We start from the raw sequence: 27,757 nt of genomic DNA on the forward strand, positions 1-27,757 counted from the left end.
AGGCAGTTAAGGGAGAAGAAGACTATTGCTTTTATTTGAAACATCTTGGAAAGGAAACAGTCTTAAAGGCAACAATAAATGTTCTGGCATAATGCAGACTAAACCATCCTTAAAACAAGTCTATATCCATCACTCTGATATACTGGAGTCCCAGTCTGCTGATTTGATGTCAGGATGATGAATTATGACCTTTTATTATTTATTTATTTTCAGGTTTAGTTGCAGACTTTATGTTTTTATAAAGTAGCTCTGGATTTGGTTGTGAGGTTTATGGAATGGCTGAGAGAAGCTTATGGATTTGGAGCACAAGTGGGTGGCTTCTTTTCCTGTATTTGGGGATATTTTATGTACACCCAAATGCATTTGTATGTACATCAAATTTATGTTTATTTATATATACACACACCTGACTCTGGGTGGAATTACAACCAGGTATGAATCACTTTTAGTTCTGTGCAGGGCAGTGGTTAGAGGTCAATTTGTGGGTGTTGCCTCCTGTGCTCAGCAGGGATCCCATGTGTGGAGACACAAATTTAAGCTGATAGGGAACCAATTTCAGATGAAGCTTTGTGAGGCACTCACAGTGACACTTGGGTTGTGCAGATTTATTTAAATTGCTCTGAGGTCTGGTTTAATCCTTCCAATTTGTGGAGACAAGGCCATTGCAGAGCATCCCTGAAAATACCCTGCAAAGGCTGCAGTTCTCCCAGCCCATTTCAGCCTGGGATACCATGGGATGTGTTCAGCAGAGCAGGAACAGAGCTCCTGGAATGCAGTGCTGCAGTGTTCACCTGTGCAGGGTTGTGGAATCATGGAATGGTTTGGGTGGGGAGGTTTATTTAAAGCTCATCCCATTCTACCCCCTGCTCTAGGCAGGGACACCTTCCACTGTCCCAGTTGTTGTGTCCAGCCTGGCCTTGGACTCTTCCAGGGATCCAGGGGCAGTCCCAGCTCCTCTGGGTACCCTGTGCCAGCCCCTCCCCACCCTCCCAGGGAACAATTCCTGCCCAATATCCCATCCATCCCTGCCCTCTGGCAGTGGGAAGCCATTCCCTGTGTCTGTCCCTCCATCCCTTGTCCCCAGTCCCTCTCCAGCTCTCCTGGAGCCCCTTCAGGCTCTGCAAGGGGCTCTGAGCTCTCCCTGGATCCTTCTCTTCTCCAGGTGAGCACCCCCAGCTCTCCCAGCCTGGCTCCAGCCCTTGGAACATCTCTGGTGCCACCTCTGGACTCTCTCCAGCAGCTCCAGGTCCTTCTGCTGGGCCCCAGGGCTGGAGCAGCTCTGCAGGTGGGGTCTCACCTGAGCAGGGCAGAGGGGCAGGATCCCCCCTCCCCTGCTGCCCACACTGGGGGATCAGCCCAGGACATGGGGGAGTTCTGGGATGTCAGTGTGTCCAGCCTCTCACTCACCAGCACCCCCAGGTCCTTCTCCTCAAGACTGCTTTGTATTTAGTCAGATATGCATGGAAAGGTTGCTCATTACTGGTCATTTGTTCTAAAATAAAACTCTCTTAAACAACTCTTCTGACCAAAAAACTTTTTTCTCCTCTTTGGGTTTGCCAGTGTGGCTGTTGAAAAGTTCTGGCCTTGGTTTATGTTAGTGTTGATGTCTCATCTTAGTGTCTCAAACAGATCTGATATGAAATTCCATCAATTCCCTTATTCCTCATTTAGACTAAAACCTTCTCTACTTCTTGACAGTGAGTAAATTGCTTCTAAATTTCTTCATGTTGCTTTTGCAGCTTCCTAGTGTGGGAGTGACCAACTCTGCTTGCTCACAGCAGTTTAATGATTTCTAAACAGCTTACTACACCTGTTTGAACATTTCCTTTATATTCCATGTGGTACAAAACTCATACCCAACCCCTTCTAGTTCATATTTTTAGAAGGTGTCAGGAAAAAGTGGTTTGGTTTTAATTTGCATGTTTTTTCCTAAAGAAATGATGCATTTGCTTACTCAAATATACTCAAGACCCAAATTCCTCCTGTCTTCTCCCAGCATTTCATTTTCTCCCCTTCCCTTGCTGCTCAGAGCAGAAGTAGGTCTGTCTCCCAGCTAGATAAGATCCATGAAATCCATCCCAGAAGTTCTTTTCCTCCAATAAATGCATCCCATGGGTGTTTCATGGCCCTGAGTGTGGCTCCAGAGGGTGGGGGATTGTACAAAGTTAACACTGCAGCACGTGGATCAATGCAAATCAAAGTGGTTTAAAAAGCAGGAAGGAAACTTTGGTTTGAATAATTGATCCTTACTTTTGTTTTTCACTTGTATTTCTTGGGCTTTGCTGAGAACTTCAGGGGTTTGTAGCAGGTGTCAGGATGTAACCTGAGCAATTACATTGCTTCCTATGCATTTATTACATGCTGAATTAGAACATGGTTAATCCTGCATATTTCCCAGTTGATTCCTATTTAAAGTCATGTCAAGCTCCATTTGGATGGAAACTAATTCAATTGAAAGTGCAGTTTTACTTGATGTTAAGGCTGTGTTACACTTCTGTCAAAATACAGCTTTTCTTCTAAAATACATTTATTAAATACAGTGAGTCTTGCTAAGCTAAATTTCACCTAATTTCTGGTTACCTTGTCCTTCAAAACCATAATGCTGGCAGAACTCATCAACTTACCTTATTTTTATTCCTCATTTAAAAGCGAGAAACTGTTTTTCCTGCTTTCTGAATTCCCAGCTGATTTCTCAACTTTGAAAGCTGCAGTCATTGAACTGAGCTAAATAAGCAAAGTAAAAAGAAAATGTTTGTTCTTTTGTACTTGCAGACAAGGATTCTGCCTGAAAGATGGGTTGGCACTTGATCACACACTGGTTCCCAGTGCTTACCAAGTGACTTCCCCTGCCTCACTGCCTTGAGATTCTTCTCCCTTGGAAAATTTTTGCAAAATACGCATCTTAAAATCGTTTTTCTAATTTAAATTATTTCAAATTAGAAAGTAATTTTCAAGCTTTTATTTTTAAACTGCATGACTTTGCAGTGATGCAGATGCACCTTTGCTTGTGGGTATTGCAGCTGTGTTTGTGAAGTCAAGGCCACGTGTGGCAGCAGCCCCAGCCCTGCTCTGTGGATATCCTTGAGCTGGATGTGGGATTGGCATCGTGCTGCTGCCTGGGGATTGGTGAACACACAGCTCAGCACTGCTGTGCCTGCTCCAGGACCTCATATCCCAAATTTGGCTGCTCCTCTGAGATCAGCCTTTCAGTGGGATGAGGAACCAAGGACTAGGCAGTCACTGAATTACGGAATCAGAGTGGTTTGGGGTGGAAGGGACCTTAAAGATTATCCAGTCCCCACCCCCTGCCATGGGCAGGGACCTTCCAGTGTCCCAGGTTGCTCCAAGCCCTGTCCAGCCTGGCCTTGGACACTTCCAGGGATCCAGGGGCAGCCACAGCTTCTCTGGGCACCCTGTGCCAGGGCCTCCCCACCCTCCCAGGGAGCAATTCCTTCCCAAAATCCCACCCAGCCCTGCCTTCCGGCAGTGGGAAGCCATTCCCTGTGTCTGTCCCTCCATCTCTTGTCCCCAGTCCCTCTCCAGCTCTCCTGGAGCCCCTTCAGGCTCTGCAAGGGGCTCTGAGCTCTCCCTGGATCCTTCTCTTCTCCAGGTGAGCACCCCCAGCTCTCCCAGCCTGGCTCAGAGCAGAGGGGCTGCAGCTCTGTCCAACCTGGCCTGGAACACTTGAGGGATGGGGAGTCCATAACCACTCTCAGAGAGAGGTGATGCTGTCCTGGAGCTCCAGAGTGGAAATATTCCCTGCTGGATGCTCAAACTGTGGGTATTGCCCAACTTTGAGTATTGCAGGGATTTTTCCTTGAGGGGAAAAGACCCTACAACTGAGAATGTGTTCATAGTATGTCTGGACTTGAAAAATGCCTGGAATAATATGCTGAGAGTGAGCTCTTAATGTAATGTCTGTGTGAAGGCCTTCAGCTGTTTCAATGACAGGATTTGGTTTGACTTTTGTTGTTCCTGCTCCAAAGTTTTTAAGATGAGTCTCTGGAAGATTGGGAAGGATCTTCCTGACTAGTTGCTGCTGCAGGATCCATGTCCAGGGCTGGTGCTCACTGGCTGAAAAGGCTCTGCCAGCTATTTTGAGCTCGTTTATCTTTGTAGATAATGCTTGTCCTGGCATCATTCGTTGCACTCCTTTAACTTTTAAAGGCTCTAAATGTGAGTTAAACATAGACCATCTACTTGTAAATCCTCCTTTTGTGCTCACGTGGGACATTAGAGACAGCAGCAGTATGGGATGGTTTGGGCTGGAAGGGACCTTAAAGCTCATCCCATTCCACTCCCTGCCAGGGCAGGGACACCTTTCCCTATCCCAGACTGCCCCAAGCCCCATCCAGCCTGGCCTTGGGCACTTCCAGGGATGGGGCAGCTCCTCTGGGCATCTCCTTTTCCTGACAAAGCAGTGGCACTTTGGCAGGTGGCAGAGCTGTAAAGGTTAAAGTTGGAATTATTGTGTAGAAGAATAATTCCTTATTCAGAGGTATTTAACTCTGCTGAAGGCAAGGCAGGCAAGTCTCCCTGCAGTCTCTTGAGCAGGAGCTCTGCTTGCAAAAAGAGCATCCTCAACAGATGCAGCTTCTGTGCAGTAGTTAAAAATAAATTGTGAACAGTTTAACAAGAGGAAAAAAGGTTGGGAAACAAATCTGGGTATCAGTTTATGACAGCTCTGCTTTTCTGAGTGCATTGGGGAGTGAATTTTTAAGATCTTGAGGCAGGAAATGTCTGTTCATAGCCATAAGAGCAGCTTCTGCTTGCTTTTTGGGATATTGAGTTTTCCTGTTCCTTAGGTCTGGGCTGTCTGCTCTCCTGAAGGGAGCTAATTTCCATCTGCTTTTTAAAAATAGGGAAAATGCTGTTTGCTGCACACATGGATTTGAGGTAGAGTTTTTTGGTAGTTTGTCCAGCAAGGGTATTTTGGGTCAGCATAGTAATATAATATAAAATTTATAAAGTTTGGCGATTTTTTTTTTTTCAGTGTTGAATAAAAAAGTGCTTTTAGTATGATCTGAGTTTTGTCATCTAGAAATGTTGTCATTTCATGTTGCATATTTTGCTTTATTTACCAATTAGTGATAACTGACTAGATCGTAGGTATATAGATTTTGATAAAACTCCTTCACTAAAACACAAAGTATTTGTTTTCATTCCTTCCCTCTTAGTTTGAAGTCAAAAGCATAAAGCTGCTTGGGATCAATAGCTTCCTGGTTTTCTTAGGAACAGAATTCTTTTTCCTCCACTGTTTGGTTTTTTTTTTTTTTTTTGTCCCACATGTGTGTTGGAGATACTATTTAAGCTCTGATCCTGAAAATGCTGAAGTATGCTGGTAATCCTGCTAAATCCACTTTGAATCTCCCAAGTGGAAAAGCTCACGCAGTCAGGGCTGGCGTTCTCTAACCAAGAACTTTCCAGCATGGTAACTTTAGATGGAGAAGCTGCAGCACTATTTAATCTTTAAAGTACTGTAATACTTTAAAATGTATTGTAATTGGATCAAAGTGACCAGGATACAGTTATTGGCTTTGTGCTGTTCCGTTAAAATGTTTGCTTTTAAAAAAACCTGCTGGGTACTCGAGACAGTCGTGTTTTTCTGTATGCCAATAAAATAGGTAAAAGCACTCAGTGGTTATTCTTTGTTTTTGGGAGCTGTTATTTGCATAAAAATGTTGTGTGAGCAGAGCATTGCTTGAATTTTTAGTAGATTTGTGTGTTTGAAAATTCACAGAATGGCAGAAGGTTTGGGTTGGAAGCGACCTTCAAACTCACCCCATTCTGACCTCTCTGCCATGGGCAGGGACACTTTCCAAAATCCCAGGTTGCTCCAAACCTCATCCAGCCTGGCCTTGGACACTTCCAGGGGCAGACACAGCTTCTCTGGGAAATCCATTCCAGCTCCTCACCACCCTCACAGGAACTGTTTGACTTCAGTCTGTATCATCCTGCCATCCTTTGTGCTCTCAGCTCCTTCCAGCTTCTCCAGTAATTCCTTCCTTGTTGTACCTTGAAGCAGAAGCATGAGGAGAGAAGGTAGAACCGGAGAGAATAGTTGATATTTCAAAGGGTTTGGACAGTATCAGCATGACTAGAATATTCAGGTGAAGAGTGTGAAGGTGAAGGAAATGAGACAAAAATCACGGTAGCTGTGAAGGATTGTACACATCAAAAATAGTTTTTGTAGGAAAGACCAAAGCAAGCCAGGGAGGACTGGGAGGAAAATCCAGTTTTCACGAGATGAATAGAATCATATGGAATGGTTTGAGTTGGAGGGACCTTAAAGCTTGTCCAGTTCTACCCTCTGCCATGGGCAGGGCCACCTTCCAGAGTCCCAGTTTGCTTCAAGCCCAGTCCAGCCTGGCCTTGGACACTTGCAGGGAGGGAGCAGTTTTGTCCTGGTTTGAAGGGCAGGTATCTGCCAATAAAGGCAGAAGCTTCTCTTTGAAATGGAGAGTGTAAACCCCCTCCCTCCAAATTTTTACTATCATTTTGAAATTAAGGGGCTCTCAGGCAAAGATATGGGAATTAGGAATAATTAAATTAGGAAAATTAAAATAGAAATACAGTATTACACAGAACAATCCCAAACCCTGCCAGAGTCAGAATCCAAGCTGACACCCGTCAGTCAGTCAGGGTGTTGGCACAGTCCCATTCAATGGTGGCTGCATCCTCCTGCAGGGGCAGATGTGGTTCAGCTGGAGCAGTGCTCCTGGAGAAGGTGCAGTTTCCTCTGAAGCTCCAGGGATGATGTGCAAAGGTCCAGTTTTCCTCTGGAATCCAGTGGCAAAGGCTGCTCTGCTGTTCCAAATGTCAGTTTTTCTCTGGGTAGGAAAGGCTTGGCTCCTCCCCTGGCTGGAGCATCTCCCAGTGGGATGATGGAATTTTATCAGTCATGCCCTGGGACTCAGTGGCCATGAACAGGAGATATCTCCTGGAGGGAGGATGGGCTGTGGGAAGATAAAGATGATTGCCCAGCTGGTTTAAAGATGGCCCATGAGCAGATAATGTGTGCCAGGAGATCAGAGTCACTGCCCCAGCTGGTTCAATAGATGGGGACAGAATTCACATTTCTGGTCACATGCTGTATTGAAACTCAAGACACCTCTGCACTGCCTTTGGCAAAGGCAGTTTTCCTGGAGTGAAGGAGCTCTTTGTTAATCCCTGCCTTGCTCCCGTGATCAATGTGGGAAAACAGCCTGCTGTGAAAATTTACCACCATGGATCAATAACCCCCAGCTACCCAACTGTATTAAAGGGAATTGATGGGCTGAGGGATCTTGTAAACACTTGTTTGTCCCATCAGCATGTCTGTGTGTTTGGTGATGGGCAGGATGTCTCCAGAGCCCTGGCAGGGGGATGTGGCTCCCCTCCGTTTATCTTCCCAACCACTTTGGCTGCCCCAAGATGATTAGACATCAGGAATGGAAATGTTAGGGCTGATAGGGACTTTTATAAATTTTTAAATAAGAGCACAAAAGCTTTATTTATGCTGGCTGAATTGAGATTTAGAGAAATACCCAGCTAACTTTGGCCCCTAGATGACATTTTAAGAGGTAAACGATCAATGTTATGCAAATGAGTGAATTGATCAAAACTGGTGATTTAAATCACTTTGATTTACATCAGCAAGAGGGAAGCTTTGATTTAAATCATTGATTTTAATCTTGTTTTGGGATTGTACTTTCATTATTTTCCTAAAGATGGGTTGATTTTCATTGGCTGGTAACTATTTGAAGCATGCTTATTTGCAAACAGGTACAGCTCTGAAGTGAATTCCTTCATTTCTTTCTTTGGGCAGGAGCAGGAATGCTTAGCTGGTAGGGGAAGTGGGGTAGGGATATATCCTGAAGGTACATAATTCAACAAACCCTCATTTAAATTCTGTAACGTTTACAGTTATAAATGAACAAATTATTCCTTATATCTGCCAAAGAGGGCAAAAGTGCTTTAGCACTTGACTCTCTTTCCCAGTGCTTCTGCCATAGTTTTCACCAGCTAGGATTGGGATTTATTTCCCTTCCTTTCTTGCCTCCCAAAACACAGCAATAGCTAATGCTGCTAAATACCTTCCATGTAATTTTAAATAACGTTGTACTAAGTTTATATTTTGGAGTAGTTGATCAAAATTGCCATGTAATTTCTAAAAAAAATTAAAATACAATTCAAAACTTTTTTTTATGTCTTGCCTTATAAATTCTATTATGAATTCAGGTAGTTTCCTACTATTTTTTCCATGGTGAATATAATCCTGGTTTGGTAGTCAAGGTGAAAAATGCATTAAGCTATGGAATACATACTGAATTTTTTATTTCCTCTCTGAAGAACTTCAGCAGCAGATTTTTTTAATTTGGGTGTGGAGTGTGTCTTGCAGACGAGTTCAAGTGGTTTGGTCACTGTTTAAATTCCCCAAGCTAACGAGGCAGTCGCTGCTCTGTGTTCTTCTGATTAAAACCAAAACTCTTGTATTTTCTTGTTCCTGGGCCACAGGATTTACTGCAGCCTAAGAGCAGCTTCAGTGCAGATGGAATAAGCATAGACAAGAGCTTCTGGTCTGTTTAGATTTTCTGTTACACTTTGTTAACACTGATGGGATGATGATAGCTTTGTCTCAACTCTAAAGAGCACCTTAAATCCTTTGGTAATTAACTCTTTGCTTATTACTCTGCATCCTCAGCACTGTGTAAATATTTATGTTTAGGAAAAAAAGGCAACAGCTGGAAGTGTTGAGCTGATAATTCATGTCTTCAACAATATCAAACCCATGGTGCTGCTTGGAGTGCAGTGCTTCTGCTGGAAGTTGTCAACATTTGGGTAAAAGCTGCTGTGGAGCCTCCCTTTCCTCCTCCCAGGAAATTAGAATTAATTCTTTTAATTGTGCTTTTTGACTTCTGTACCACTAAAGCAAACACCCTGCCCATGCTGATGAACCAGCACTCCTTTGCTGAATGTGCTGCACTGTAAATCAGGGCAAAAGTGAGGTCCCAAGGTTTTGTCACTCTCAGTTTCACTTGAGTTCTGTATTTGTCAGGTCATTCATTTGCTGCTGTTTGTGTTCCTTGCTGATGGGGTGATAAATAGCTGTCCCGGCCATCACTTTAGTGGCTGCTGCTGGGATTGACAAAGTGATGCAAGAACCAGGCTCTTGCAGATGTTAAGCTTTGCTTAATAAATTAGAAAACACTTAATTTTTTTTTTCTGATGAGGACAAAAAAGTCATCATGTGAGTGCAAAATAGTCTTGCTGCTCAGATCTGTAAAACTGGAAGGGGGAAGTTAATGGTTCATATGACCTTACACCTCTGGGTGCTTCTGTCCCACATCCTAGATTAGATTTTTAGTTCTGAATCAAAAAATTCCACCCATATCTGGCTACTAATCATATGTTGGTGCCTGATGCAACTTTATATATTGGAATATCTATTTGCAGTAAAAATAAGTTGAGATGGAGTAAAAATGTCAAATGGCAAAGGGAAATTGAGTGAGAAGAGCTTTTTTCCCATGCTTATAACACAAGGGAGTGGTAGATGTAAAATGGAGTGAAAGGATATGTGCCAGCCTGAATAAAAAAAATGAGGATTTCATGCCCATTGCTGTGAAACACTTGATTCCTGGTGGTGTTTTGTGTCTGGTCCCTCGAAGATGTGGATGTGGGAGCTGCAGTCTTTGATCCCTGCTCATGAGCCCCTGTAGATCCAGCTCCTGGCCAGCTGGAGCACACACTTCCTCTTGCTCAGCTGGACAGAACAGCATGGGAGTGTGGGGCAGGAACAGGACTGGGAGCAAGATGTTGTGAAGTTCATGTAGGAGCTGAGAGTGTGGCAGGAAAAGGATGGAGAGATGAATTCTGAGGGCATTCCTACAGTGGAAGGAAAGAGGAGGGACCTGTCAAGTGAACCTTTCAATAACTCACCCCATTTTGCACAACAAGAGTTGTGTAAACCCAACATGAAAGTTTCTTGAAGGGAAATGAGGAATATTATGTTTTCTCATCTTCTGTGAGGAGTCCAAGAAAGAGTCAACCTGATTTTCAGCAGGAAAAGGATATTAGGAAAATAATTTCTGTGCTGGACTTCTGAAATAGCTCACTTGGGGAGCCTTAATATTCTGGTTGCTGTTCCCTGAGTTGCCCTAAGCTTTTCCTGCCAGTAACTTCATCTCAATGCAGCAACAGTTATCTGTAAAGTCTAAGTGATCCTGCAATAAAAGGGCCTTCTTAATCAGAGATGGTAACGTCTGAGACAGTCAGTGCTTTCAGCATTGGCATCCTGTTCTGCTCAGGCAATCCCACGTAGGAGGAAGACAGACACAAAAAGTGATTTGGCTGTAATGCAGCAAAACAAATTCTGGCCAAATTGTGGACTTGGAGTTAATGGGTACACAGTGTTACTCTGCAAGTCTGCAGCGCTGCCTGGAAATCAGGGGCAGTTTTGTAGCCTGTTAACTACTTAGGACTGTTTTGTTATTTCAAGTTTGGCTTCAGCCAGTGAAAAATGGGGCACTTCCACATCTTGTATTTCAAAACTAAAAACGTTTTAAGAATATTAAGGGCGAGTCTTACTCGGTTGCTTTAGAGCGGGGCTGAGGCTGTGATCTCATCCATTTCTATGCCATGTGTGTGTCATCCCCCTTTCTCCCCCAGCCAACTGGATGTTGACTTATGGTGTCAGTTTTCTCCTTGTGGATGTGGAGAGAGCCTTTGCTGCTGTTCCATGTTTTGCAGTGCAGCCACGCTCCAGAATGGCTGCACATAAATTGTGCCCAGGCCATTTAAGAACATTGGATCCTGCAGGGTCAGACTGGGCAGACGAGCCCAGGAGCCTGTGATGGCAGTAAAAACATTCCTTGTAGGAAATCAGCTTTCATCTGGCAGGAACCACACCCAGGGCTTCAGCTTTCAGGGTTGTTCAGCCTGGAGAAAAGGAGGCTCCAGCCAGAAGGGGGAACCTTGTGGCTCTGCAGACAGGAGGGGACAGCCAGGTGTGAGTTGGGTTCTGCTCCCAGGGAGCAGGGACAGGAGAGGAAATGGCCTCAAGCTGTGCCAGGGGAGGGGCAGGTTGGACACCAGGAGGAATTTCTCCATGGGAAGGGTGGTCAGGCACTGGCACTCCCCAGGGAGGTTTGGAGTTCCCATCCCTGGAGGTGTCCAAGGAAGACGTGGATGTCACACTCAGTGCTCTGGGCTGGTGACAAGGTCATGATGGGTCACAGGTTGGGTGTGATAATCTTGGAGGTCTTTTCCAATTTAATGATTTTGTGATTTATACATTGACTGACAAAATTTGGCCCATGAGGTGTCATTTCTCTGCCCAAATCTCTCCATTACCATTTTTCCTGATAATCCTTGACACTCATTCTGGAGCTCATCTTCTGACCCAGGCCATTTGCTGGTTCTTGCCTGATCAGTCTCAGTCACAGGTAAAAGTGGCCCCAAACTAATTTTTACAGGTTAAAAGAGTTTTTAAGATCAATCCTATTTGGTTTTTTGCCAAGACCTTTATATTCCAAAGTATTAAGGCTGAGTAATCTTTTGATATTAACTGCTGCTTGTTATTTACAGCATCACATATACCAAATAAATTCTTATTAAGTCAGGGTTTGGCAAAGTGAAGGACACAGGAAGGTATATGATGTATTTATTTATTTTACATCTCTCAGCTTTTATTTTTTCACTTCAGATCATTTGACTCCAGGAGCTGGAGCTGAAATAAGAGCAAATGTGAACTGTGTGAGGACAGTGGGAAGGCTAAGATGTTTCACTTTCTCCTTTGGACTCTAAAGGAGGTCCTGTAAAAAGAGACTTGTCAGAGTTACCCACTTCTCCTTTTCTTTCTCATATCCCTGGTGAGAACTGCAGGACACCAACCAGCACTGTGTGGTTATTAACCCTTTCCAGTGATGCAGGTATTTCACTATTTCCACCACCCCTCTCCTGTAGAGCTCATGTGTAATCCTGTGCCAGCAAGAGGGGAAAAGCTAAAACTGGGTCCAAGGGAGTGTCCAAGGCCAGGCTGGATGGGGTTTGGAGCAGCCTGGGGTAGTGGAAGGTGTCCCTGCACAGGGGGGTAGAATGGGATGAGATTTAAGATCCCTTCCAGCCCAAACCATCCCAGGATTCTGTGATAATCAGATTTATTTTTCTTAAATACAAAATCAGTCTAGGAAGATCCAGATCTATTTTGACTAAGAGATGAGAGCTCATAGCCAGTGACTTCTGTGCTGTTGTGTTCTCTAGAGGAACTTGCAGCAGTCTTGCTGCTGTAACTTTGGAATGTCTTCCAGAAGTTGTTTAAATTCTGGGACTGCCCTCAGGCATGGGAATTTGGCTGTGCTTTCAGTGGTAAGTCATGTTTCAGCAGGGGTTAAACTGCCTTAACAAATTGTCTCCTTGGGTGGATGGTGACAGAAATTTATATGAGATAAGTGTGCCAGTGCATTATCAACTGGGTGGAAAGAATCATAAAGAACTAAGTAATAAATGAAGTTGAAAGTACCCCTTTATATAAGTCAGTGTTTTGGATAATATTCTTAGAACTAACTAAAAAGATAAAAACTCATCCTTCTGTCTCCTGTACTTGGCAGCAGAATTGTTGGTCAGCAGGAATGTGCAGAACTTTGTGAAAAATTGTTTTTTAGATAATTGCCTGTTGCAGACTGTCTAGAGGAACTCACATTTTATTTTTGGCATTTTGCATTAAACAGTAGCTTTTACATTTTAGGCCTGATGTGTTGATTTATGTATCCTCCAGTCCTCTGGTGGACATCCAATTTCCAAACTTGGATACCTCTCTTGAGTAACTGGAGTCAAAATTTTGAGTTTTCAGACAGGAAGAATAACTTTCCAAGGCAGTACCTGTCCAGCTCAGAGAAAAGCTGTGATGTGATGATGGGGATGGGCTTAAAGCTTGCACAGGAAAGGCTCTACACTCATTCCCACCTGGATTTTGGGGTGTAACCTTTGAATGGCTTGGCTGTCCTTTTGATCAATATCCATGCACTTGGAGAAGGCCTGGAAACTTATCTAGAAGTTCAGAGTCAAAGTGGAAGTCATGTTTGAATTTCAAATACTGGGCTTTTTCTTTCATTGCCCTTAAAACTGGAAGCTTGTTAACAGCAGCTTGTTTTGTCACTGATACACAGGAGATGTTGCACAGATATTTTTGAATTTTACTTGTTAGCAGCCAGTGTTGCAATGCAGTTCCTTGATGGTACAACTATGACTCTTGAAATATATTTTGGGGGGTGCTGCTGGCTCATCTTGGTACAACAGCAGCTGGAAATTGAGGGATGGAAGCATTCACACCACAAAAAGATCTTCCACCTATTTTTAATGGACAATTATTGTAGCTTTAATTAATATTTGAATGACAAGTTTATAAATCTGGGTTTATTTCCAACTGCTGCTTCTCTTGTTTTAGAGTGAATGGCATGAGATTAATGGACTCTTCAATCTATTTGTGTTTAAAATAAAATGTGTACATGAAAATACATAAACCTATAAATACAAACTTCCCTCCAGGAGTCTAAACAGCCAAATATAAAGAATCTTCCCAGGTCTTTGAAACACATGGTGAGACGTGAAGATGGAAATGATGGAAGACAGGGCTGGAATTAGGGAGAAATTTGGGGGCTATAGAGTATTTTTCTGTGGATTATCATTCCAGCAGGTAACACAAGTTGAGTTAAGAAGGGTTTGGACAAACCCTGATGTCAGCAGCCCACTGGTGTTGCAGAACAGCTCAGTGTTTTGGAATATACAAAATATCTGAATGTGGGGGATAAATTAATGGTTTCTAATTATTATTTTGGCCTCTTTGCTGCTGCTTCCCCCCAGCACCAGCCTGGACCTTGTGCTTAATAATCTGAGGTCAAATGTTTGGTTCATAAACCAGCTGTAGAAGATAATGCATTTTCTGCTTGTTTCTGGAAGTGCAAAAACTCCATAATCAATCAGCTTTGGGAATAAACTGATGGCAAGTGTGTGTTGAGTGCAGTTGATTTGTTCCTAATTCTTCCTATCCCTTTACCTTCTGACTGGCTCACAGTTAGCAGGTTTCCTGCAGACCTTGCCTGCATTATATATGGATAAAAAAAGTTTCCAGAGAAGTTAGCAGGTGAAAATGGAGGATGTAATGGCAGCCAGAAGTGTAGCCTTTGCTGCCAGTGAAAGCTATAATTATATATGGGGCACATACATTCTAGCAGATCCTGCCATTTAACCACCCTGGTTTAAGCACAGACCAAATTTAGGATCTGAGCCTGGTGATCATGGCACTCACTAAATCTCTAATTCCATCTTCTGCCATTTACTGTCTTTCTCAAATGCTCAGTGAGAGTTTTTTTTCCTAGTTGTTCTATGGAACAGCTTTGATTTTTCTCACTTTGTGGTTATTTTAAGCTTCAGAAAACAATAAGAATGTACTTTTTTTTTTTCCTCCTCTTTCCTCTGTGCTTTTATGAAAGCAGAATCTGTGTAGATAAAGCACAGTTGATCTGTTAGGGATTACTGTTTCTCAGTTATTCTTTTGCTCTTGCATATCATGCCTTTATGTAGAAGAATATTTAAAGGTGCTGTGTAGAACAGTGAGATGAAAGATTCTTTGTGCATTGAAGAATTCTGGTGTCACAGGAGTCCACCTGCTCTCCCCTAACTTTTTTTTCTTTTTTTTTTCCCTTTTTTTTTTTTTCAAACTGAAGTTTATTTAAAGTGATTTTTAGTGCTTAGAAAAGCTGCTGGCTTTTGACAGCCTTCAAGATTGAAAAGCTGTCCCCACAGGTGGTGGCAGCAGCACTGTGGCCTGGAATTCAGGGCACAGGAGTGGGAATCAGAAGATCCACGTTCTCTTCTCATCTTTATCTCAGCTGACCTTGAGCCAAGTAGCAGCAGCAGCTGAGGCTCAGTTTTCTATGGGGAATTTTACCCCAGATCATGAGGACATTGTTGTAAAGATTTGCTGCTTGCTTAGGAAAGAAAAGAAAAAGGATAAAAACTCCTTGCATCATCATCAAGCAGCAGAGCTTGTGTCCATTCTACCAGCCAAGAGAATAATTGGCATTTTTCAGGAGAAGATATTACCAGCAGCCTGTGGAAAACCTTGGGCTGAGTGGGAGTTCTTTTTGTCTGTGCAGAATTGTCTCAGAGGGGCTAACAAAGCCATGCTGGTTTCTTTTGGTGTGTCCTGCATGAATGAAATTGTGATTTCTGTGGAGAGTTGAGCTGGATCAGCCCAAGATCCACTGGATGTAGCTTTGTGTGTCCCATCATGGTCAGTACAGGACAATTAATGCACCCATCCAGCTTGTAAAGCTCTTCTGTGATTAAGCACCAGAGGAGTTTTCTTTTTGACCCTTTCAGGCCATCAGCTTAATTCCCAGAAGCTTCAGATTTAATTACCCAAATCATTACCACAGTATGCATAGCTGCAGATTTTATTAATGACCATAAAATTACTGAATCCTCTTTAAAATGAGTGTGAAGCCAGAAGTTCCCTTCACACCTCAGCTCTGCTACAGGTGAGTGAATAGCACAGGTTGGTGCAGCACCTTTGCAAGTGGTACCTATCTGCACCTGATTTCCTCCAGATTTACCACTAGTAATATCTGCAGCTCTGCCACCAAATCCAGGTGTTCTCTGCAATGGCAGCTGAGCTGATGTTTTACAATTCTCAGAGCCTGTTCTTACACCTTTAGCAGCAGCCTGACCTTTACACCTGTTTCAGATTCCTTCCATTCACTCTGTTGCCTTTGTGCCTATCCCTAAAATGTCCTTTAATCCATTTCAATTCCTTCTCCCTGCACAATACTTTATGACTTTGTAAATCAGCCTGAGTGGTACAAAATCAAATGCTTTCCTGAGATCCTGATAACTTATGTCCACTGTTTCACTCTTGTCTAACCTAACGATTGGGTCGTATAATAAAAAGGATTTCAGCAGATTTGTCAGGCATGACCTTCCTTTTATGAATCTGTACTGAATGTCCTCTACTAAATTATGCATTTCCAAATGTTCTGCAATTTTGGCTTTTATCAACACTTCCAATACATACCCACAGCTGAAGCTGGATTTCCTGTTCGAAGATTCAGCAGAACTCTGTCACAGCCCAATGAAATTCATCAGTTTTTCAGGAGCCTCCATCCCACAACTTCAGCTTCTTGTCCTTGTCTTACTGAATGGTTCTTTTTGAGAGAGAGGAGCTTTAGATTGGATATTAGGGAGAAATTCTTGGCTGTGAGGGTGGGGAGGCCCTGGCACAGGGTGCCCAGAGCAGCTGTGGCTGCCCCTGGATCCCTGGCAGTGCCCAAGGCCAGGCTGGATGGGCTTGGATCAACCTGGGATAGTGGAAGATATCAGGGTTGGAGTGAGGTGAGCTTTAAATCACCTTTCTACTCCAAACTATTCTGTGATTCTATAATCCTTGACACTGGAATCAGCATTTTGGTTTCTAGAGCTCTGACAGTCCTGTGTGCTCAGGAAATGCACAGGATTGGTGTCACACATGGAATGAGCTGCTGAGTCTCAGCCCACTCACAGGTGATGGGGTTTAGGCCAATAGCTCAGACTAAATTTGGTCCTGAGCTTCCTAAATAATTTCACTTGAGGCTGGAGGTCAGTTCACCTCTCTGTGCATCCATTTATTTTCCTTGCCTATTTCCTAAAGAGTATTTTCCATTGCAGACCTGTGCTTTTGGCTGAAAATACATGTGTGAGGGGGGCAGGGAAACTCCAAATCCTCTGACTATTCTTGCTTAAAGCCCTTATGTTTGTGCTTATACCTCCTTTGAATGTATACCTTGTCACTTGGGCTATGCTTCCAAATCTGGATTTCTCTTGGAGGGATGTTCTGACCCACCTACTTTGCACTGCTGATATATTTAGCAAAGTTGTGCCGTAATAGTTCCTCTGGTGCTGTCCCAAAGCTCTCACCTGCTCTGCTGCCTCCCTCCTTCCCAGGACAAGGGAATGGCTTTAAACTAAGAGTAGGTTTAGGTTCTGTGTTGGAGAGAAATTCTTCCTTGTGAGGATGCTGAGGTCCTGGCACAGGGTGCCCAGAGAAGCTGTGGCTGCCCCTGGATCCCAGGCAGTGTCCAAGGCCAGGCTGGATGGGTTTGGAGCAGCCTGGGATGGTGGAAGGTGTCCCTGTGACAGGGGGATGGAATGGGATGAGTTTTAAGGTCCCTCCCAACCCAAACCATCCTGGCAGCCCATGATTCCTTTTCTCCAAGCCTGGCTCATGCAAAGCAAAGGTGCTGCTCAGTCTGGTTATTTTAAGAGTGGCACAGGAGGGTCCCAGATGGATTTACAACTCCCTGACAGGAGGGTGCAGCCAGGTGGGATCACCCTCTTTTCCCAGGTAATAGGAAATTGCCTCAAGCTGTGCCAGGGGAGGTTTAGATTGGATATCAGGAACAATTTCTTAAACAAAAGAGTGCTCAGGCATTGGAAGGGACTGCCAGAGAGGTCTGGAATCCCCATCCCTGGAGGTGTCCAAGGAATGCCTGGATGTGGCACTCAGAGCTGTGGGCTGGTGACAAGGTGGGGATCAGTGATCTTGGAGGTCTTTTCCAACCTCAGTGATTCTGGGATCCCAATGCTGGAGCAGAATATCTGGGGATGGAGTATTTAAGGTCACAGGGAGTGGTCTATTCTTTAGCCTGGACCCACAGCCACCACTAGAACCCTGCTTGGGTCTTTGCCTGCTCTGTATCTGCTGCTTATTGAAGGAGAAAATTGGAGTTATGGAGATACTTAACTTAAAATTACAGAAGATGCTCATTGTAATAGATTGGCTTTTCTTTAAAAAGCCAGGTTCTGCCTCCCTCCTCCAGTCTTCCTGTTAGATGTCATCCAAGATGGATTCCAAGTACAAAAAAAAAAAGAAAAAGAAATAAAGCAAGTGAACCTGCAGCAAGTGAATCATTCCTACTAAATTTAAACCACTTATTATGAGGAGGGAAAAAAAAAAGAGAGAACTCGGATTACAGGTTTAGCAAGCGTGAGCACATACTTCAGCATGTATTGCTGGATTTGCAATTGCCAAACTACTGATTTCTTGGAACTCTGCTATTAGCATTGTTAAGCAGTGTTCCAGACAGTCACTCCTATAAATCCTGTTAATATGTTAAGCAGGAGAAGGCCTTTGAAAGAATAATATTTAGCTGGTGAGTGATCTCCATTTGGGTGTGTGGTCTGGGCTGAGGCAGGGGAAGTGGCTGTGCTTGCTCCTGGAATGTTTTGCTGGAACATGCAGTTGATGTTTGCTAGAATGTTGCTGCCATTTCTAGTAGGTGTTTGGGAATATTTTATTTAATTTTTGGGAGAAAAATGTTGAATGGGGGGTATGAAGGAGCCAGCTAGAAAGCTGGAGAGGGACTTTGGACAAGAGCTTGAGGGACAGGACACAGGGAATGGCTTCCCACTGCCAGAGGGCAGGGATGGATGGGATATTGAGAAGGAATTCTTGGCTGTGAGGGTGGTGAGGCCCTGGGATGGAATTCCCAGAGAAGCTGTGGCTCCCCTGGATCCCTGGGAGTGTCCGAGGCCAGGCTGGGATAAAGGAAATTGTCCCTGCCCACAAGAGAGTGGCACTGGATGAGCTCTAAGTTCCCTTCCAGAACAAACCATCCTGTCATTCCATGGTCTCCAGCTCTTGATTTTGGAATTAGTGCTCTGTTTCACATAGCTTTGGGAGTGCTGTGTGCTCAGACCAGGGTAGCAGCAGCTCCCAGCTGCAGTTCAGCAGGGTGGTGTCATTATGGGATGAGGGTCTGAGCTCAGCCCAGTCACAGATCAGTGAGTCCCAGCCCCATGTCTGTTCTGCACGAGTCACTGGGTGGAAACAAGATGAAGTCTGTGCTATAAAGTCACCAGAGTCCATCTTTTCCCTTGGACCAGAAGCTCATCCTCTGTCTGCCTGCTGTGCAGGGGTGGGAGAGCCCCTCAGGCTTTCTGTGAAAAAGGAAACTTTGATCGGCCTCTTTGCTTGCCATGGATAATTCCTTTAGAGGGGAAGCTGATCAAAGTCCAGGTCAGCCAGGAGGAAGAAGAGGGGAAGCAGAAAAGCACAGTGGAGCCACAGATCGATATTTTCAGCACAACAGGTTGGCAGGGGCACAGGGGGGAGCAGGGCAAGGGGACAGGTTTGATCTGTGCTGCTGCAGGGGGACACGTCTGCCACATCCAGCCCTGCTCCAGCATCCCTGGCACACTCAGGGGATCCTCAGAGAGCTCCTCATGTTCTGAAGTGAACAACAGATGGGTGCCCTGTGACCTCCAGCAGCTGTGAGCAGAGGGCAGACCCTGCTGGCACTGCCCTGCTCTCAGCCTCCTTTTATGAAGACTTTTTTTAGAGGTGAAAAAGACATGCATTCTTATTTTATTACAAGTAACTGAGAGCTCACAGCATTTTTCAGAACACCATTTGATATTTTGTAAAGTTCCTACCAAGTTTATTGTTTGTGCATCATTTTATTACATTCATTTTTGGGAAAAAGAAATGATGATCTTAAATCCAAAACCTGTTTTAAAACAGATAATACTTAAATTTTATGCAGTGAATTTGCTCTTGTCAAGTGATACCACTTTCCTTCTAATACTTTTTCTTGTGCAACACAGCAGTGTAAAAATAAAGGATTGTGAGGCATGACTTATTTATCTTGCAGATGCAATTCTGGTTTTTTGTTTTTTTTCTTGGGGGCGGGGGTCAGTATCTGTGTGTAGGTTCTTGAACTCAGTTCACCTGAATGTGCCTCTTGTATTGGGCATCTTCATTGGATGGTGTAGTTGTAGTTCTCTGTGCCTGCCAAGGGTTTTACATCCATGCAAATGCAAATTCCAAGCCTGATGGACCATTCCATGAAAAAAGGCAGCTCTTGGAAGTGTTCCCTGATTTGGCACTGGAAAAGTTAAAATCAAGTCAAATGAAAAGGAAATCAGGTTTGATTCAATCAACACATTTCAAAGCCCTTGTCTTGCAATGAATCTCCCTCTCTCAAGGACCCAGTGCCAAGTGCAGCTTCTGGAATTCCACTAAACAGAGTTTGGGGCATCTACTGAGGTGTTCCTGGAGAGTCATGGGTGAAGGAAAGTCCTTTCCTGAGCTGGGTGAGTTTCCTGGGTATTCATCCTGAGTTGGATGAACACTGATTTCTTGGAGCTGTTGTATCTTCTGCAGTGTCCCTTGTTGACCCTACACTTTCCCAACCACAACTTTCACAGAATGTGAATTCCCCTTGCTGGTGGGCTCCTGAATCCCCTTTGGGGCAAGCAGTGGATTCATGGCATGCAGATGTGCTGGCAATAGAGAACCTCATTTCACTAGGCATGTCCAGGGCTCCTGTGTCCCTGTGTCCCTCACAGAAAACTCTCAAGGTCATTTGTGTTAATTGGTTCTTGAAGGAGCCTCTCATTTATTGTATGTTTGGCCCAGGCTTGGATCAAGGACTTGGCAGATGTCACCACTTTTGTCACCAGGCCCTGCTGGTGTCATGTAGGGGCTTTAAATCTCAGTTCCACTCCAGGTCTTGCCTTTTGTAGCTCTGCAGGAGTCAGGTGGCTCCTAATTCACTTTTTCTCCCCCATTTCAGTGCTCAGACTGATCTGAGGTGTCTGAGAACCTGTTTGGTCCCTGAGGAAATGCAGTTGTAGCAGTCACTGGCTGTCCCTACCAGTCAGGAGTTTGTGCCTTGCTGCCATTCTTTGCTGGTGACATTCTCATGTCACCATTTATTCAATTTTAGCTGGAAAAGCCAACTCAAGTCTGGGCTTTGATTCCAGGCAGATTTTTAGCCATGATGGGAGGGGTCAACATGCAGCAGTCCAGGAGATACCTGAGTGTAGGTGGATGGGATGCTAAGGCTGGAAGCTCATGTGTAAGCAATAACCACAGTACAGCCTGGCTGCTCTGCTCAGAGGGGTCTGCAGAGGTGCCTTGGTGGCAGCATTTTGGTTCCAGCTGCCATTAAGGACAAAGCAATACTAAATTACATCCTTTTACTGGGATTGCATTGCCTTGGATGCATCTCTGGGACTTCTGGAGTAGCTCAGGGTCCTTTCCAGTGAAATACAGATGGTCATTTCTGCCTTTCTGGAAGCCTTAGAGTTTGGAAAACTTCATGATTTTGTGATTAACTTTTTTCTGTGGTGGGATTCATTGCCAGTCTGCCTCAGAATGGAGCCTGGCCTCTGCCTCCTGCTCTAGGAAATTCCAGTAAATCTGGGCAAGGAGGTTTCTTCTGCATGGGGTTGAGGAGGGAAAAGGAGGGATAAGCAGTTTTGACTGTGATCTGTGGCTAATTGTCCTGTGCAAATGTGCTGCAGAGCATATTGTAGGAAAAAACCTTTATTTGGTTTTTTTGCATTTACCTGTGATAAATGATAAGCTGTGGCTGTATCATAAGATTGAGGTGTTTGTTTTCTAAAGGGGAGAGGCTTCTGCTGATGTTCAGAGAAAAAACAAGATCCCATAAAAACCTTGTAAACTTGTTACCTTGACAAGGAGCTGCTGCATTCCCTCAAACAATCCCAAAATATGGCCTGCTCCAGGGTTGTACTGTGAAAGGTTTGGTAAACAGCACAGTCACAGTAAGAATGAGAACAGCAATGACTGCAGGTGACTGCTGAGCATTTTTTCCAAGGATTTTTGTGCTCATAAAAGTAATCCTTTGCTGCTTTCCACTCACTGGCTGCTCAGAGAAAATGAAGTCTTAAATTTTGAAGATACTCAGGGCATGGTCCTGAACAGCTGCCTTTGGTGGCCCTGCTTGAGCAGAAATCTTGGATAAAAGGATTTCCACGTGGGGTGTGCTCAGGAGGTGACAGTGCCTGGGGAGGTTCCTGGCCTTGCATCCCAGGGCACAAATAAAACACATCCTCGAGTCATATGGCAGAGATTTTTGTAATTTTTTATTTTTTTCCCCTAATATGCCTATTTTGGGAAAATGGGCTAGAGAGTCCTAGATTAGCTCCAGTATTTTGGACACTAGTCCTACTTTTTTGTGTGTGTACCCAGATGAATTTGAGTGTTGATACAAATGCAGTACCTGGACTTTTGAAAGAACTGGGTAAATAAAAGCCTGTCTGAACATCTCCCAGGAATAAAGGACTTGGAGCTGCCAGAGGAAGGCTACTGTCTGGAATGTGAAGCCAAGCACATTGCAAGTAGAAATCAAGTACAGATTTGTAGTGGAGAGGGTGATTAATCACCAGAATGAACCAGAGTGGATGGATCCTTGCTTTCTTGCTGGTTTTGAGGTGAAATGTCTTGGGACAGAAGTTAAACCAGGGAACAGGTTTATTTCACACTGGTCTCAGTGTTGAGAAGCCAGTTGAATCCAAAATCATTTAGGTTGGGAAAGACCTCCAAAATCATCCATTTGCCAGATGCTTGTCACCCAGACTAGAGCATGCAGTGACACATCCAGTTGTGCCTTGGGCAGCTCCAGGGATGGGGACTCCACCACCTCCCTGGACCCATTCCCATGTTTAACAGCCCTTTCCATGAAGAATTCCTCCTGATGTCCAGCCTGAACCTCCCCAGCATGTTCATGGACATGTGTGCACACATGTGCACAGGGTCCACCCAGAAAACCTGACAGTTCCTACAGACCTTAAGCTGTATATTGAGTAAAATACCTGAATTTTAACATTTTTGCTGTTTCTAGGAGATACTGGTTTGTAATTTTGCATGGAGTTGTGGATCTGCCTTTACTGTGAGTTCAGCAGTGCTAGGACTTTGTTCTTGGGGCTGAATTTCTGGACCTTGGTGGTTCTGTGTTTCAGGAGTGGTGTGACAATTGTAGTGCTGGGGCCTCTGCTGTGTTCTGACACTGATACTGCCCTGGGTGGCTCTAAGCCAAGAATTCAGCCCCTCTGTTCATGTTTTACTTCTGTAAAAATGATGATGTTTGTCTTCCCCAAGGACAAAAGCTTTTAGTTTGTTATTTGTAAAGCCCATTTGAAGATCTCACCAAGGAAGGTATTAGTGAACTACAAAGTGGCTTTTTTTATTTTTATACTATGTGAGTCACTCAGAAATTAAAAGAGAAAATGTGTTTCTCTTCCAAATAAGTGATATCAGCCTCATCTTTACCAAGTGACTTTCTCCTTGCTTCTGCAGGGTGTTATGAGCTCTACTTCAAAACATTTAATTGCACACAGTGAGAAATGAAGAAAACTGAAGGGGATCCCAAGAATGTATTAAAAATCAGAACTAAAATGAGAATGATTTCATGTCAAGTGAGACAAATGCAGAGTTGATACTCCAGTGCTTCACACTTCCACTTGTCCTTGGCACTGAGAAAATGAGATTTTTAATATCTGAAAAACAGATTGCCATGAAGACTCATCCATTGTAAATTTAAGCTGCCTTTGTAGCAACTTAAGCTGGGGACAAGATTGTTCATTACATCTGATTCTACAACTGCAGCCATGATTTCCATATTAATAGTGGCTCTTTTTTTTTTTATTGTCTCTACCAGAAATAGGAAGGGGAGCTGGTTGTGTTTTCCCTGGGTGAGCAGATAATTTATTTAATGAATAATACGAAAAGGGCAAAGGTTTGTGAGTTCTTACTGCCATATCACCACAAAGAGTGGTGGCACCTGCCTTGGCTGCTGTGCTCAGACTGCCTTGGTGCTTTGCTTTGTGCTAAAAGCAGAGATATTGAGTCATGATTCAGTCAGGATTTTTGGGGTGCAATTTATGTTGGTCAGGATTGAATTGTTTTGACTCAGATTTAGGTGAAGGGTTTGCTTGTTCCCTGCCTGATGTGCCCTTAAGTGACAAAAGCATTGAAGCAACTTTCTGACATGTGGCTGGGGGTGGGGAAGGTATTTCTGTGCCACTGAACTTTAGACCAACGTGGAGTCAAAGCCTGTTTGTGCCTTTTCAATAGCAGGGCTGGCAGCAGGGGCAGCCTCAGCTTCCTCTCCTTTCTCTGGAGCTGGGTTTCCTTTCACCATCCTGCTCCACGGCAGACCTGAGCATTCCCTGTCCTTCCTGACTTAGATTGTGGTTTCATTCTGAGTGCAATAAACCTGCCTGACACTCTAACTTAGCAAAACCAGAGAATTATCCCTGTTTTCTGATGGATTTGCTGCTGTTTATTTCTGCTGTAATCCTGTCGTCCTCTGTCTGCACTCACAGATCTGGAGTCTCTTGGAAAAGCTCATATTTCTCCTCTAATCACATCCCAAATTTGGTCTAGATCCTAATGGCTCTTCTCTTAAAACATCTGAGCTCCATCCCAGTTTTTTCCTCTTTCATTGCTATCACTAATATCATCCTCCTGCTTTTGTCATCTCCAAACCTGAGTTACAGCAGCCTTTTCTTTGCTTCTCTTATCTCATCTCCTTGTGTTCTACTTTTAATCCTGCATTTCATGATGATGGAAGGTGATTTTTTTTCTTGCCTTTCTGGGTTGTCTTCTTTTCTACATCCACACTCCTCACCCTGGAAGCAGATCTTTCTCTGAGGAATCCAGTTCTTTATCATTAGCCCCTCTGACCTTCAGAAAGTTTGTATATATTTAAGTCTAATTTGTTCCCCTTTGGAAAACAAAACAACTCACTGTATTAAAATTTGGCAAGAAGTCAGCAGCATGATCTCATATTTTTTGTGACTGCCTCAGGGAATATGTTTAAAATGCAGTTAAAGATTTGACAGAGGAGGGGTTTGGTGCAGGAGTCTCTCTAAAAGGTTTGGGGTGGCTGTCAGGGTGTTTGGCTCTTCCATCCATCACTGCTTTGGTGTCACAAATTCCCAGCTCACAGAACGTGCCCTGTGAGGCTCTGCTGGGACCATTTGTCTTGGTGACCTCTTTTCCTGGAGAGAAAGAGGCAGCTCAGGACCTCAGTGTGGGCCAAGTGAGATGTTCTGGAAGAGCAGCAGCCAACTCTCAGCACCTCCCCTCCCTGGAAACACCCAGAGCTTTCCCTGCCACAGCTGGGTGGGAAAAAGCTCCTATGGACAGGCTTAAAGTGGCCAAAGCTGATTGCTGCCACTTCTGGGAAAGCTCATTCAGCCCAGCCTTTGGAAGCTCATGAGGTTTTTCATGGAGGAAAAAAGGAAAAACCCACATGGAGATATGATGTCATCATCCCTTGGAGGGGTTTAAGAGCAGTGTGTGTGTGGCACTTGGGGACATGGCCAGTGGTGGCCTTGGCAAGGCTGGGGTAACAATTTGACTCAGTGGTCTTGATGGAGGTGATTTTCCTCCTTTGTGAGACCTCACATGGAATTCTGTGTCCAGCCCTGGGGTCCTCAGCACAGGGAAGCTGTGGAGGTGTTGGAGTGAAACCAGAGGAGGCCATGGAGCTGCTCCAGGGACTGGAGCCAGGCTGGGAGAGCTGGGAAGGTTCAGCCTGGAAAAGGCTCCAGGGAGAGCTCAGAGCCTCTTGCAGAGCCTGAAGGGGCTCCAGGAGAGCTGGAGAGGGACTGGGGACAAGGGATGGAGGGACAGGACACAGGGAATGGCTCCCACTGCCAGAGGATAGGATGGGTGGGATATTGGGAAGGAATTGTTCCCTGGCAGAGTTCTGAGACTCTGTGAGACACTGGCACAGGGTGCCCAGAGAAGCTGTGGCTGCCCCTGGATCCCTGGAAGTGTCCAAGCCCAGGTTGGATGGGTTTGGAGCACCCTGAGATAGTGAAAGGGGGTGGGACAGGATGAAATTTAAGGTTTCTTCCACCCCAAATCATTCTGGGGCTCTGTGATCCTTCCCAGCCTAACCAGCTCTGTGCCTCTGCATCCCCATGTGCTCAGTGGGCTCTGTCTGGGATAGGTGCAGTCCTTCCCAGCATCTTCAGCAGGTGTTGAGGGAGGAAGAGTCATTCTCTAATACCTGGAGCACTTGTAACCACTGGGAAGAGCCAAGATGTGACCATCCATGACTGCTCTCCATGGATTAGCAATCCAGGATTGCTGATGTTGCTGAGGAAATCATCCCTGTGCTATTGTATCCACTCTTTTTCCATCCCAGCTCTGCCTGGATATAAGATCCTGCTTTTCTCTGTCCTCTTGGTTAATAGTTTGACTTTTGGAGCACTTTCAGTGTTAGTTTGTGGAGAAAGACATCAGCAGTGATAGCTGAGGAAAATTCTATTAGGTCATTCCTCCTCAGAGCACAGTACCTGTCTCCTGAGCTCTTTGAGGATGTTGGCCAAATAATCCTTTTAATAGCTTTTGTGAGTTAAAAGGGTAGGTAACTGTCATAAGGCTAAATGATTGCATAGATTAATTTACTTGTGGCTGAAAGAAATCAATTGTAATTTAAATTTTTGTCTCTGGACTGATTACAACGCCAGACATCAACTTTCTCAGTAAGAATCTGCTGTGTGCACTGAAGTCTGTGTGTCTGGATTAGTGACAGATTATCCAGAGTGATGTGATTGGATCTCTTTGCCTTTCCCAGACATCTCTGATGTTCTTGGATCTTTTCCTTGTGTCTTACAGAATGGTGAATAACACTGAAGACCCTCAAGAGGCTTTGTAGCGTCCCATCCTCATGTAAAGTATGCTCAGAACTTTTCCAGTAGTGTAAGTACAAGCTGAAGAAACTCACAACAATTAAGAGGAATTTTGTGGTGTTCTTCCATTAAATTGTCTAAAAAGAGCAGAGAAATGGTTACAATGATTATGAGCAGGTGGCTGAGTTGGAGAATTTCACTGGTTTAGAGGAAGATTTAAACCAGGAAGACATTTAAGCCAGGAATAGGAAAATAACTGGATATTTAAATCAGGGAGTAGTAACAGTGAATTCCTCACTTGGTCTGGCTCATGTATTGTTTGTGCTTCTACATTTCTGTCACTGAAACAGAAGGAAAATGATGCTGTTGTTAGAAAATCAGTCTTGATCAGAGAAAAATCAGTGTTAGAGATCTCCAGACAGCAGCTGAACAAATGAGAGGGATAAAGAGTTGTACAGCACTCTAGATTTGCTGAAAGGGATGAGCCATCTTTAATTTAGTGGTCTCTGGCAGAAACAGAGGACCTGGGGCACCTCACCTAACCCTGCTGCTGGATGGGTTGGTCCAAGCAGCTCCGGTGTCTTGAACCCCACTGCCAGCTGAGCTTGTCCAAATCTCATTGTGCAATTTGAAATCAGTTTGTTCCTTTTAATTACTTCTGTCATATATCTTCAGCTTAATTGGTTTCCATGCTGTTCCTTCAATAAATAAGGAGATGAATTCAGATTTTGAATTCAGGCTGAAAGGAAGAGCTTGACCTGCACTGTGCTGTCACTCATCTCCCACTGGCCAGTCCTGTGTTGCTGTTTGCAATATCCCTGTTACAGGCACAACAAGGCTTGTCCTGCAGTCAGATTCCTGAGATACTTGGACCTCTTGACTTCACATTGTTCCTTCTGTCAGACTGAGCTGGAAAGAGAGACCTTTTCTGCAGGATAGGTAGCAGGGAGCTGTGCTGCTGTGAGTGCATCACCTTTTCCCAGATGGATTATTTCAAGGATCTATCCTTGGACAGTGACAGTGCAATCACAGCCTTCTGTAGGAGGAGTCACAACAAAAAATAATGACTGACAGGGATTTAGTGCTGGAAACCAAACTCCAATGGATTTCAAAAAGCATTAATTAGTGATTTCCTATTGCTAGTGGCTTAGTGTTCTGTTCAAAGTGGTGGTTTTGCTGCCAGTCCCTTGAGCCACCTCTCCTTTTTCCTTTTAGCTGAAAGTGTGTTGAATTTCATTATTAAAATCACCATTTGAAATTGTAAAGATCTGGTTCACAGCAGGAGAGA

At 44.2% G+C, this 27,757-nt stretch overlaps 1 protein-coding gene across 16 annotated transcripts in view; it reads left to right on the plus strand.

Moving 5' to 3' along the window:
• The window catches only part of HMBOX1 (homeobox containing 1), a 115,851-nt gene that overhangs the window by 19,093 nt on the left and 69,001 nt on the right, over positions 1 to 27,757 (plus strand). For 15 of the 16 annotated variants that reach the window (XM_056486716.1, XM_056486724.1, XM_056486722.1 and 12 more), the window contains one exon: positions 26,456 to 26,539. The exons of the other annotated variant lie outside the window; for it this stretch is intronic. In XM_056486716.1, coding sequence (XP_056342691.1) covers positions 26,517 to 26,539 — 23 coding nt within the window. In that variant the 5' untranslated portion in view covers positions 26,456 to 26,516. The remainder of the gene's footprint in view (positions 1 to 26,455; positions 26,540 to 27,757) is intronic. 16 annotated transcript variants of the gene reach the window in all.

Source organism: Oenanthe melanoleuca, chromosome 3 (assembly GCF_029582105.1).
Source record: "Oenanthe melanoleuca isolate GR-GAL-2019-014 chromosome 3, OMel1.0, whole genome shotgun sequence".
Lineage (NCBI taxonomy): Eukaryota > Metazoa > Chordata > Aves > Passeriformes > Muscicapidae > Oenanthe > Oenanthe melanoleuca.